The sequence below is a fragment of the Mycena indigotica genome (genome assembly GCF_014461135.1).
Source record: "Mycena indigotica strain 171206Taipei chromosome Unknown Mind.scaff0009, whole genome shotgun sequence".
NCBI lineage: Eukaryota > Fungi > Basidiomycota > Agaricomycetes > Agaricales > Mycenaceae > Mycena > Mycena indigotica.
This window is the reverse complement of record NW_023503008.1, coordinates 3,843,880-3,856,618: the sequence shown is the minus strand read 5'-3', so window position 1 is coordinate 3,856,618 and position 12,739 is coordinate 3,843,880. Positions and strand designations below refer to the sequence as shown.

General features: G+C 52.2%; 2 protein-coding genes across 2 annotated transcripts; both read right to left on the bottom strand.

The window, feature by feature from the left end:
* Positions 1 to 41: 41 nt before the first annotated feature.
* Positions 42 to 2,002, bottom strand: MIND_01098200 (MFS general substrate transporter; the record flags this gene model as incomplete). Its single annotated transcript, XM_037367551.1, has 11 exons — positions 42 to 178; positions 224 to 361; positions 411 to 745; positions 789 to 891; positions 942 to 1,247; positions 1,291 to 1,460; positions 1,511 to 1,533; positions 1,580 to 1,650; positions 1,698 to 1,782; positions 1,830 to 1,835; positions 1,883 to 2,002. The coding sequence occupies 11 exons, from the start codon at positions 2,000 to 2,002 to the stop codon at positions 42 to 44; spliced, it is 1,494 nt and encodes a 497-aa protein (XP_037216945.1).
* Positions 2,003 to 10,978: 8,976 nt separating this feature from the next.
* On the bottom strand, positions 10,979 to 12,405 carry MIND_01098100 (uncharacterized protein; the record flags this gene model as incomplete). The annotated part of the gene is made up of 6 exons (XM_037367550.1): positions 10,979 to 11,025; positions 11,072 to 11,258; positions 11,307 to 11,590; positions 11,646 to 11,802; positions 11,851 to 12,346; positions 12,395 to 12,405. 6 exons carry the CDS (start codon positions 12,403 to 12,405, stop codon positions 10,979 to 10,981), a joined length of 1,182 nt encoding a protein of 393 aa, XP_037216944.1.
* Between the last annotated feature and the right edge of the window lie 334 nt (positions 12,406 to 12,739).

The window sequence follows — 12,739 nt, the reverse complement described above, 5'->3', positions numbered from 1 at the left end:
GCAGTAGCTCGATTGTATTACAACGGTTGGAATAGAACCCCTCACGCTTTCTCCTTCTCTGACTCCACATCAACGCTCTTTTCGCTCGAACCATCCCCAATCGCAAACGAAATCTTGTCAAACTCGACGACGCCAATCTTCCGAACAACGGCCCACGCAAATGGAAGCGAAAACACGACTGCAAAGCATTTAGACAAGCCCAAACCTTGGGGAAGAAACGCACTCAGGCCAACGTTTAACCCGATTGACAGCCAATCGGTCGTGTTGCTTGACTTGATACCATACGCAACGGCTTGCCCCGCGCATTCGACTCCTCGAAGGGTCCCAGTCATGTAAGACAGCGCGATAAAGTCGTCAGACACTTGGGTGACGGTTAATGGCACTTTTGAACAGCAAATATGGCCGCTTACTGTGTGAGATGATCCAGAACAAGCATGTTTGGGTGGCCATCGTGGCAAAGTCGAACAGGACAAAAAGTATAAATGTGCTGCCGAAAATGCTTCCAGAGGTCCAGTCTATGATGGGCTTTTCCACCTCGAGTCGTTTGGTGATAATGGCGGCCCACACCCTGTAGGAAAGTAAGCAGACACTTTTCAATGATAAGATACTTCCCATAGTACCAGATTGAGTGCCATCAAGCTGATAAAGCTTATCCGTGCGCGTTGTTTGACGGAGAAATACTTCATGTCGAGGAAATACCCAATTACAAGCCCACCAGCAATGTCGCCACAACGAATGATGAAGGCTGAAGTCATATAAGACGCGTTCTCGAGAAGGTGGGCACGAACCAGACAGCGCTCGAGTACGGACGTTCATATATTGAGTTTCCAACGTTCCGATATACGAGCCATAAAACCATGAGGTAAAGAACAGTGGGCAAAGCAGGAGGATCTTGGAACAGAAGGAATGAGGTTGTAGAACTTGAACCAACAGAGAGACACCTACATCGCGGGAACAAACAACGTTCCACCACTCGCTCATCGTCTTTGTCCAGTCCATCTTGCGGAGCACTATTTTGACCCCATCTTTTCGCTGGACTTTTTCTGGATGCGAGAGAAGCAACGCAATGAACGGACCGGCACACATGATTCCGATGATAACAAGGTAAGTTTGGAGGGAGACACCGCCACTGGAGTCGATTTTGTTGTTCAAGCCGAAGATGATGGCACCGCCGATGACTGGTGCAGCGTTTCGCAAAGAGACCCACAGCGCTAGCATGCGGCCTCGGCGGTCCGGTTCGGGGTAGGCTACCGCTGTTAGGCCAACAGAAAAATAGCACAAATGACGCACAAGTGATGATGGGTCCTTCAACAGTGTACATGAGGCCATCGGTACAACCAGAGTAAATCGAGCCTGTCAGCGTCAACTCGACAAGAATAGATGGGAAACGGGGGCCCGCACCAAACATCAAGAACCATTGCGTCCCGTTTTTCGAGTTGAGATACAAGCTTCCAGCATAACTGGGGATAGGTTGAGTTGCCGGCCATCTGGGGTGAATTGCAGAAAATACATGATATCACCAGTGCTTGAAATCTGGTTGGTGTGAGCGGTTAACCCAGACTGCGACCCAGAAACTGACCAGCAAGGATGGCTTGACACCGATTTTGGAGACGATAATACCGCCTGTTACGCAGAGAACGGCCATAAAAGCTGCGAGTCATTCAACAGGTTATTTCCAAGCGCACAAAAAACTATACCATAGCCAGCCGCGGCAGTTGCATTGGCATACCAAGGTGTAGCAAGGCCCCCGGCACCAAGCGAGGTCAACGCATTATACATTCCCTGAATGCGATTAGAAGAAGATTGTGTTACAAATAACTTGGACCAACAGGAGCCTATGTCGAATAAGCACTGACGCGATAGCAGAATAAAGAAAACTGACACAGAAGAATACGCCTCCAATGACGAATATTTGGAAGACGGTGCCGCGAAACCAATGGACCTTGCGTCTTTCGGATGGTCCGAGTCCGTCATTTCTAAGCTCGAGGATTTGGTCGGCCATGACGGTTAGAGGTAACTGAGGTAAGATTGGTCCCAGGGAAAAAAGGAAGAAGTGCTAAGTTGGTCCACTCCCACAATGGAGCTCACGAGATGCGATAAGGACTATTAAGGAGTGGCTCGAGCTTCTCGTGGAGGCGCCCTTCCGGATAAGTCGCAGCTTTCATGCGAGTGGAAGTCTGGGTGCAGTCGAACTTCGACTACCTGCGCATGAGGCACGAGTACGCAGAAAATAATAGAGAGCAGTTGCAGGCGTGAAGAGGATACGCGAATGTTGTTGGTGAGGTTTCTACTCGAAACTTTCGCAATACATAGCATGGGAGAGACAAGTTGTGGCTGTGACGGAAGAGAGAGAGAGAGAGAGAGAAAAAAAATCGCGATCAGATCATTCAGATGTAAATCAAAGTTCTGAGGTTACGAAGAGCACCGCTCAAACGCTCAAGTTGAGCTTAAGATTTCAATTTCGCGGCATCTAAATATAGCATTTTAAACACAAGACTACAGGTAAGCTTCACATTCTCTTTTGCAAAATCATCTAAGGAAGATCAGGTCATTGAATCCAACAAAACATATAAAGTTCTGGCCGAAATGGAGAGAAAGGGATATCACTGTTGTATTACTTACTATATCTATTAGTGCCGGTCATTATTATATTACAATTTATTATTATACCATATCATTATTATCATTACGATTATGTTATGCTGGGGGCCAGAACAAATATTAAGTATATTGTTCTATATTATATTATATTGCAATATTATTATATTACTATTATGGCTCCAGTATAATATATTATTCTAGCAACTTATATGGCAGCCCCAAACTCATGAACTTTGTACAAAACCAGCTTCTATACTAACCAGTACTACTTCTATTCTTATCCCTGTACTGTGAAGAGTCTTCCTGCTCATAGTGATTAGGCTAATTGTTACCTATTGTGATAATACTGTTGTGGTAGTGCCTTGTGGCCGCCACGTCGCCATCACGGTCACGCACTTCTCACGCGTCGCACATCTTGGGCATTAACAGCCAATCCTTTGTCTCATCCTCACCTCTGTCACCTATTTATCTCCCTATTTCCCATTGATCCCCATCTCCTCATTATTCCATCATATCCGAATCCGACCTCGCGTGGAGTTAGCTGTACCGGCCAGACCGAGATCGCAACAGACTTGGCCTGGTCAGCCACATTCCGCACTGATGGGGGCAGCCGCATCTCGTAACATCAAGTCTGGAGCGTGTAGCTGACTCTGCAAGAGCTTGGTGGACGATCTCTTATTTCAAAGACATTATATGTTACACATGGACCCCTTCCGATTGTATAGTTACTGTAGATCAGGAAATATATCTCATACCTTCCCTTCCACCTCCATCTTACAGCGAGTGTGAGCGTGAGTGAGAGCGCCACGGTGAGTTCCAGCAACCAACAGAGTTTATTCACAGAGCTAAGCACATCCTCCTCTACTCCCAGACACCCTACTGTTCTATCCTTAGCGTCCGCTCGATATGACCTTTGGCCCTCAAGGTAGTCCTCCCTGTCAGGGGAACCCCCGCTTCGGCCTCCTTCGGACCCTCCGAACGCATCCGAGGCGCATCCGACCGGCGCCCCCTCGGACGCTCCGACCCGCCCCGACCATCGTCCACGGCCTCCTTCGCCCCGCACAATCACCGATCCGTCAAGACCCTCCCAACGATCACCTTGGGACAGAGCCTGCGACGCCGCTCAGGCCTTCTGCGCTCTACGTCGGCAGTTACGGACGACCAGTATATAGTTGGCGCCCTAGCAGGCGGACCCTTAGAGTTTCTTCTCTTTGGATCCTCCCCTGCTAGGTCGGCCCCTCCGTGTATTTCCTGTAGTCTTATTCACGCTTTGGATCCTCCCCTGCTAGGCTTTCGTCGGAGTCTCCAGGGTTGCCCTTACAGCAGAAGAAACTCTCTACGGGATTAACCGGTCAAGATTGCCAGGTTTGGTGCTGACTCAGGCTCGGAGTACGAGTCCGTACCCCCCTCGTCCACCGCCCCTGCCACTTGACCCCTCCTCCTCTGCTCTTGTCGTCTTTACGCCCGCTATGTCTACCGGAGCTGCTCCGGACGCTGACCAGCATGGGACGCACTTGAGGCGAAACTAGACAACCTCACCAATATCCTCACCTACCTTGCTTCCCAGGCTCCCGCTGCCGCACCACCTCCGGCAGCTCCCGAACCGCCTGGCATCTCCGAATGCCCCCGACGCGGATGCGTTATTTGGTGACATTACTGTCGCCTCAAAACTGGTCTTACGACCAAACCCCCCGTTTGCGTTTAACGGAGATCGCAAACGCGGCCGCGCCTTCCTATACGGGTCAAAACCTACGCTCGGCTTGCCCCGGAGGCCTTCGTAGTTAACGGAGAGCCGAGCGAAGAAAAGGCCGTCCGCTACGCCATGTCCTATATGGCGGAGGGACCTGCTCAGCAATGGGCAGAGCGTCATGGGAGCAAAAACCCCTTCCCCTTCCCTCGGTGGAGCCAGTTCCTCTCCGAGTTTCGCCTTCGGTTCGTCGAGGAGAACGAACAGGACCTCGCGCTCGCTAAGTTGGAAAGCGGGTTATCACATGGGAACGCGGGATGTCTACGGATATACCGACGACTTCGAGGACTTGATGGACCTCGCTGGCTTCAAAGACGCTGTTGGTTAAGGTAACCAAGTACCGCCACGGACTTGACCCCTTGATCAACAACGGCATCACCTCTTCGAACGACCCCCCCAGACCTCCGTGACTATCTGGGCTGGCGCACTCGGGCTTTCCGACAATATGAAGCCCTGGTGCGAGCGAAGCTCATCAAGGGAACGGCTACCCCGCGGACCGCTTCGGGAGCTCCGCGCGGCGCCTTCCCCATCACTCGTTCGGCAACTCCGTTCCCCATCCGCCCGGTGGCCCCGCCTGTGCCACCCGCGGCCCGCGCCCCCGTCCCGGTACCTCCGGCTCCCGTCCCTATGGAGCTGGATCGTACTAGGGCTCGGGGTGCCCCTCGTCGAGCCTGCTTCAGATGCGGCGACCCCAACCATTTGGCTCGGGACTGTCCGCTCCCCGCCGACGTCCGCCATGTGGACATCCTCGACGAGGTAATCCAGCAACTTGGCGATGAGATGCTGGGAGAGCTGCTTGCGCGGTTGTCTGATACTGCGGCCTTAGCGGAGGCGCATTCGGAGGCTCCGGCAGAGGATTTTGTCCCCGCGACGAGTGACTGGTGTGCCCTCGTTCGCGTCCATAAATCGTTTCACTTGTTTGTATGATGAATCAACTCCCTTGCCCTACAACGAGCCCGAAACGAAAGACGCACCCCTCTGCCCCCTCCGAAGCCCCCCGTTCGGATTCGCCGACTTGCCTGGGAGAAAAAGCTACCTGGCAGTTATACCATCTCTGCCGCTCCTGGCGTTAACTCACTGCACCTCCCCCTTGAACTTGAGTCCACTGCGAACGCGCTCAAGCTCTCCCTCTCGGGTCTGGTCGACTGCGGAGCTACTCGGACTTTATCGACACAGAATATGTCAACCGGAATAATGTGCCAGTCCGAAATCTCTCAGTACCCATCCCGGTCTACAACGTCGACGGCACCCCCAATGATGCTGGGTCTATTCGCCAAATCGCGGACCTCGTTCTACGGTACAACGGACACTCCGAACGCGTTCAGCTGGCTGTAACCCACCTTGGGAAACAGGACCTGATACTCGGATACTCCTGGCTCAAAAGCATAACCCCGAGATCAACTGGGAGACAAAGGAGGTGAAAATGAGTCGTTGCCCCCCAGCTGCTCTACCCCGTGATGATGAAGAGCGGACCGAACGCGCCGAGGTTCGGCGGCTCCGACTCCTTAAATCACGTCTACTTGGGGCGCCTTCCCCACTGTTTGCGCTATCGATATCGCTGGCCCAGATGATGCTGACGACGAGCTCGGAGCTGCTTCGGACCCTCCGGAGCCCTCACCAGATCTCGACGGCGACGAGCATCTTGAAGACGGCGACCGCATCTTCTACACCTCCTTTCGCCCAGTTGAGGAGATCCGCGCTGGCAGTACAGTGTCCCAACGCCTTGCAGAGGCCTTCGCCCGTAACTCGGCCCCTCCGCCTTCGGAGATCCCGGACTGGGCCAAGGAGTTCCAAGACGTCTTCGACAAGGAGTCCTTTGACACGTTACCAGAACGAAGGGCTTGGGACCACGCTATCGAACTCGTCCCCGACACGAAGCCCGCTAACTGCAAGGTGTATCCGATCTCTCCCCTCGAACAGCGCGAACTTGACGAGTTCATCGAGGAAGGACTTGCCACAGGCCGTATTCGCCCTTCGAAATCTCCGATGGCCTCCCCGTCTTCTTCGTTAAGAAAAAGGACGGAGGGCTTCGGTTTGTCCAGGACTACCGCGCCCTCAACGCAATGACGATTAAGAACCGGTACCCCCTTCCGTTGATTAACGACCTTATCAACAGGCTCAAGGGCGCTCGTTACTTCACCAAACTCGGCGTTCGCTGGGGTTTTAATAACGTCCGGATTAAAGAAGGAGACGAGTGGAAGGCGGCCTTTCGGACTAACCGAGGGTTGTTCGAACCTTTGGTGATGTATTTCGGCCTGACAAACTCCCCGCGACGTTCCAAACGATGATGAATGACATTTTCCAGGATCTCATTCTTTCAGGCGACGTTATGATCTACCTCGACGACATCCTTATCGCACATTCGGACCTCCGCAAAGCACCGCGAGATCGTCCGGGAGGTCCTTCGGCGGCTCGAATGCACAAGTTGTACCTTCGCAAGGAAAAGTGCGACTTGAAATCGTCAATCGAGTACTTGGGGGTCATTATCTCGCACAATCATGTCGAAATGGACCCCGTTAAGGTCGCCGGAGTCTCCGCATGGCCTCCGCCCGAAAACAAGAAGGACGTTCAGCAGTTCCTGGGGTTTGCTAATTTCTACCGCAGGTTCATTCGGGATTTCTCGGCCCTAGCGCAACCTCTCTTTGCGCTCACCAAGAAAGACCAGAAATGGACCTGGGGAGACGCCGCCGCCGCCGCCTTTCAAGCCATCAAGGACGCGGTCGTATCAGAACCTGTCTTAGCGATCCCGGACGACTCTCGGCCTTTCCGACTTGAAGCAGACAGCTCCGATTATGCGACGGGGGCGGTTCTTTCACAACAATCCGCCCCGGACGGGAAGTGGCACCCTGTAGCATTCTATTCCAAAAGCTTAAATGATGTCCAGCGCAACTACGAGATTCACGACAAGGAGATGCTCGCGATCATCCGCGCACTCGAGGAGTATCGGCATTTCCTCGAGGGCGCCGCGCATCCGGTTGAGATCTGGACTGACCATAAGAACTTGGAATACTTCCGAAAGGCGCAACACCTTAATCGTCGGCAAGCCCGATGGTCGTTGTACCTTTCCAGGTTTGACTTTACGCTGCACCACGTCCCCAGGTCGCCAGATGGGCCGTCCCGATGCTCTCTCCCGCCGGCCTGACCACGGTATCTCCGACGACAACTCGGATGTCACCCTCTTACGCCCGAACTGTTCCACGTTCGCGCGCTTGAGGCCGTCACTGTCTCTGGGCCTGGCTCCGAACTTGTCCACGACATCAAGGAAGCACTATCCGGTGAGCCTGACCTAGAGGAACCCGTCGCACTTGCGGCTCGGCAACTCTTGAAGGTCCGAGGTCAAGCTTGGGGCCCCCGCTCATCGCGTTCGGACGAGTGGGCCGTCTCAGGCGACCTCCTGTACTTCCGCGGCAAGGTTGTAGTCCCCAAAGACAAAGACCTGAGGAGGCGCATTATAGAGCTCTGCCACGATACGCGAGTCGCCGGACACGCCGGGCGGTTCAAGACCTTAGAGTTGGTTTCGGCGCAACTACTTGTGGCCGCAGATGTCTCGCCATATCGGACGCTACGTCGCGACCTGCGACTTATGCTGCCGCACGGCCCTCCCGAAGGCTTCCGCATGGAGAGCTCCATCCGACCGAAGTCCCGCCCGAGCGTTGGCACACTGTCACTGTAGACTTCATTGTCGAGCTGCCCGAGGCCCATGGGTATGACGCGGTTATGATAGTGGTCGACGCCCTCGGAAAGCGCGCCCACTTCACTGAGTGCCATACGACAATAGACGCGGTCGGAGCTGCCCGCTTGTACTATCGGAATGTCTGGAGGCACCACGGAACCCCGAGAAGTACATTTCGGACCGTGGCTCGCAGTTCATCGCTGACTTCACGCGAACTCTGGCGCTTAATTGGCGTCAAACCGGCTACCTCTACGGCTTACTACCCGCAGACCGACGGACAAACCGAACGCGTTAACCAGGAGCTCGAGCAGTACATCCGAATCTTCACCAACTACCAACAAGACGACTGGGACGAGCTTATCCCTGCCGCTGAGTTCGCCTATAACAACCACGTTCACTCCTCCACTCAACAGGTACCCTTTATGACGGACACTGGCCGGCCCCCGAATGGGTTTCGAGCCGGGCACCCGCTCAGAGTTGGAGTCAGTGAACGAGTTTCTGATCGGATAGCGAACGGCGTCTCCGAGGCGAAGGCCGCTCGTCAAAGCCAAAGACGAGTATAAACGGTACTACGATCGGAGACGATCGGACGCTCCGAATATTCAAGTTGGTGATAAGGTTTGGTTAGATGCCTCTGACATCAGAACAACTCGGCCCTCCGAGAAGTTCTCCCACAAGCGCCTCGGACCGTTTAAGGTGCTTGCAGAGGTTAGTAAAGGTGCCTACAAGCTCGACCTCCCCCCGCGTTACTCCAAGCTCCACCCCGTCTTCCCCGTTGTTAAACTCGAGCTCGCTCAGGACGACCCCTTCAATGGACGACCCGGCTACGACGAACCGCCCCCCGAACTAGAGGACGGAGTCCCCGAATGGGAAGTCGAGGAAATCTTGGATGCCAGGATAAGGTATAAGCGTCTTAACTACTTCGTCAGGTGGAAAGGCTACGATGCTTCGCACGACTCGTGGGTTCGGTTCGACCGTGTCTTCGCGCCAGACAAAATTGCGGACTTCTATCGGAGGTACCCAGGTAAACCACGGCACATCGCCTCAGCGACCTTCGACTCCTTGCCCTTCCGAACTATGCGTCGGGACGCCGCATTCAAAGGGGGGGGTGATGTCAGGGGAACCCCCGCTTCGGCCTCCTTCGGACCCTCCGAACGCATCCGAGGCGCATCCGACCGGCGCCCCCTCGGACGCTCTGACCCGCCCCGACTATCGTCCACGGCCTCCTTCGCCCGCACAATCACCGATCCGTCAAGACCCTCCCAACGATCACCTTGGGACAGAGCCTGCGACGCCGCTCAGGCCTTCTGCGCTCTACGTCGGCAGTTACGGACGACCAGTATATAGTTGGCGCCCTAGCAGGCGGACCCTTAGAGTTTCTTCTCTTTGGATCCTCCCCTGCTAGGTCGGCCCCTCCGTGTATTTCCTGTAGTCTTATTCACGCTTTGGATCCTCCCCTGCTAGGCTTTCGTCGGAGTCTCCAGGGTTGCCCTTACACTCCCTTGGACTACATTGCACTTCTTCACTGTCAGTTGAAGAAGACTTACATATAAAACATATTAGACTATCAACTACTAGAGTGCAAGGATGTTCAACCTGAACTAATACACATACTCATGACATACTATTAATATTGTAATGTGGTTACACTTTCCAAAAAGGGCAATTCATTACAGATATGTGACTGAAAATCCTCCTTTGAATATGATCTAACACAGGGATTTGGATGAGCTACTGTTCTAGAGCATTGCATAATATTGGTACTGAACTATATACTAAAACCTAGGGTTGAAAATATCAAAAGTTTGTTGGAGTAGGGTCAAATATTATAATAAAATTATTATATAATATTTTACATCATTAGTATGATATTATATTATATTATATTATAGATATATTATGCTGTGGAGCACCATATTATGATATTATTATGTTATTATCATGCATTTGGCATAATAATAACATAATCGGCTAGTACTAACTATATCTAAAAGGCGTCCATGGATGGGAGGAGATCAATGCCTGATGGCCTGATGCCGCGCCCACAAACCCACATGGCTACAAGATTGTCACCTAGTGACTACCTTAAACACATATTTAGACACGTTTCGATGGACTTGGGTATCCTAGAAGCTGGACAAATGATTTTGCCTGATGGAGGGTAAGCAGAAACCAGAGATATCCGCCGTCTAGCTCAGCTGGTTAGAGCGTCGTGCTAATAACGCGAAGGTCTTGGGTTCGATCCCCACGATGGCCATTTGATAAGCTTTGGCTTCAATCCCAAGCTGCTCTGTTTGTTTTTTCACATCGATACCGTCCCACAGCATTAAATTCTTGATTTTCCCACTTTGGAGCAGTGATATATTGTTTTGACGGTCTAGGATAGTAGTCCTGCATATACTGTATGTATTCTCTCACTGAAAATCTAAGCAGTCCGTTGAGAATTGCCCTTTCAAGATCGGTTTACCGTGGTGTTATCTGAAATTGATGCGCTATACTAGCAAGATCACAGGCAGCAAAAAATTACAAGTGATGGATATACTTGGTTAACATGGACTGCAAGCAGAAGACATTCGATTCCCTCTTGACCACGTCATTTGGTGAAAAGCAGCCGGTACAATTGTGCAAGTATGTCACCTTAGATCGCAAGTCGGCATTTGTCAATGGCAGAACTTGAATGGCGGAATGTGGTATTGGGTTCGGCCACTCTTGTGCTCCAATTGTTTCCGAGCCGAAGCTGCTCTTGAGCTTTACCTACCCACCGTAACCCACGACTACCTCTGGGTTTGATGTGCTATCAGCCTGCCTTATCTACCACCAAGTATGTCCGCTGGCATCCCAGCCCCAGCGTCTTTATGCCTGAAAGTTTGCTCCTTCAAGTTTGCATGAGTGGAGACAGTATATTAACTATTTGTATTTGACATCGCACACGAATTTGCAGCCTCGAGCCCTTGCCTTCAGGCCAACAAGCGATACGCCTCTCTCATCATGTTCATCTGTGCATCTACTCATACGGTCAGCTTAACGACAATGCTGTTTGTGAGACTGACCGATTATCTTGCAACCCGGCGCAAGACTAGCCATGATAGCCAAAACACGGTCAACAGCACCATGGAGGACGGGCTCTGGAATAGGTTGCGGAGCGCGCCGTAGGTGTGGTCCTGTTGATTCAGGGCGATGACTCCGTTGGAATCCAATAGTCGATAATAGAACTCGACAGGCAGCCGTGAGCAACGTCTAGCACATTCAGTCAGCATTTCGAACCGTGAGAAGTCCTTGACGCACCCCAATGATCGGGTCTACCAAGTTAAGACCAAGCTGTAGCCCATCGAAGCTTCCTATGATGTCCCTTGCCGCATCAAAAATCCTGCGTCTTGAGAGTTCGGCCTCCGGATCCGGATCCAGAGCGAAAGCAAAAGGACTATGGAGTTGGATTGTGGCCATGCACGCAAGCAAAAGCGGGAGCTGTTCGGCCGGGTACTCTTGAAGTGATTGTCGGAACCGTTGTATGATAGCATCCAGGTTCATGAACGATAAAGAAAAGAGATGCCGGTCATCGGGAGATGTAGCTTTTTTAGGGAGTATGAACAGGAAAGCCACGATATGATATAGAGGTAAACTCACCGTACTGATAGTTTGATACGAGTTTGGCGGCACGTTCAAGGAGAGTCGCAGCTTTCGTACGCAATGACTCGAAGGACGTAGCGTTTGATGTGACGAGTGTTAAATCAAGAAAGGCAGATATCGTGCCTTGCCCCTGTGCAGCCGCGTAAGCTTCATTCTGGTGGGAATCAGGAAATCATAGAATAGCATTAAAAGTAGAGATTACCGGCCAAGGGATGTCAACTTCGTCTTGAATGTGACCGGGAAAGTTCGACGATGACCCGTCAGCGACAGCCCAACAGCAATCCAAGGCGTATACCGTCCAGAACGCCTTGATTCGCTCCGTCGTCGTCTGATGGTCCCGCTTATGCAGCCCTGCACCAACAACCAGGCCTACAGCCGTCGCAAGATGATACTTTCCCTCTACAATGCGAACATTTCGGAAGAAGTAGTTGCACAAAAGGACGTGAGCTTGGATGATGTGAGAAATAGGTGGCGGGCGAGATGAGCTGGGGGTGAGAGCATCAGAAGCCGCGCTTAGCGTTTTGCGAAGATACGGGATCTCGAACTCGGCCTCTGGTGTTGGCACCGTGGATTCAGCTCGGGTCAGATGGACGGCCCACAGTTCAATGGAACAGGAGAGTGCATAGGACATAGCTGCACGGGGGATATCTAGAAAATAGCCCGATTGGGTGCGTGCGCGGGTGAAGAAGTTGGCAATCCTATAAATGGTGAATATGCCAAGTTAAACGGCACGTTCTAAGACTGACATTCGGTCCATGACATTGGAAGAAATCTCTTGTAATGGTGCCAGCACACGAGACGACACTATGGCAGGAGGTAGATATGAACGTGATGTCAGAATATTCAAGCCAGAACCGAGAGGTGATGCCGGTCGCGCATCAAAGGCTCGGATGCGCGCTTAGACGCCAGCTATTTCCGCTACAAAAACTTTAGAAACGGAGCAAAACTATTGGGAAGCACTCACATTGTAGTCGTTGAACAGTAGAGGGGCCGTCCGCGGACGCATATTCACAATCTTGGAAATTCATGGAGCGTGAACACGGTCCGCATTGTGGTTTGACCATGTCACATTTCTACTTCTAGTCAGAAGG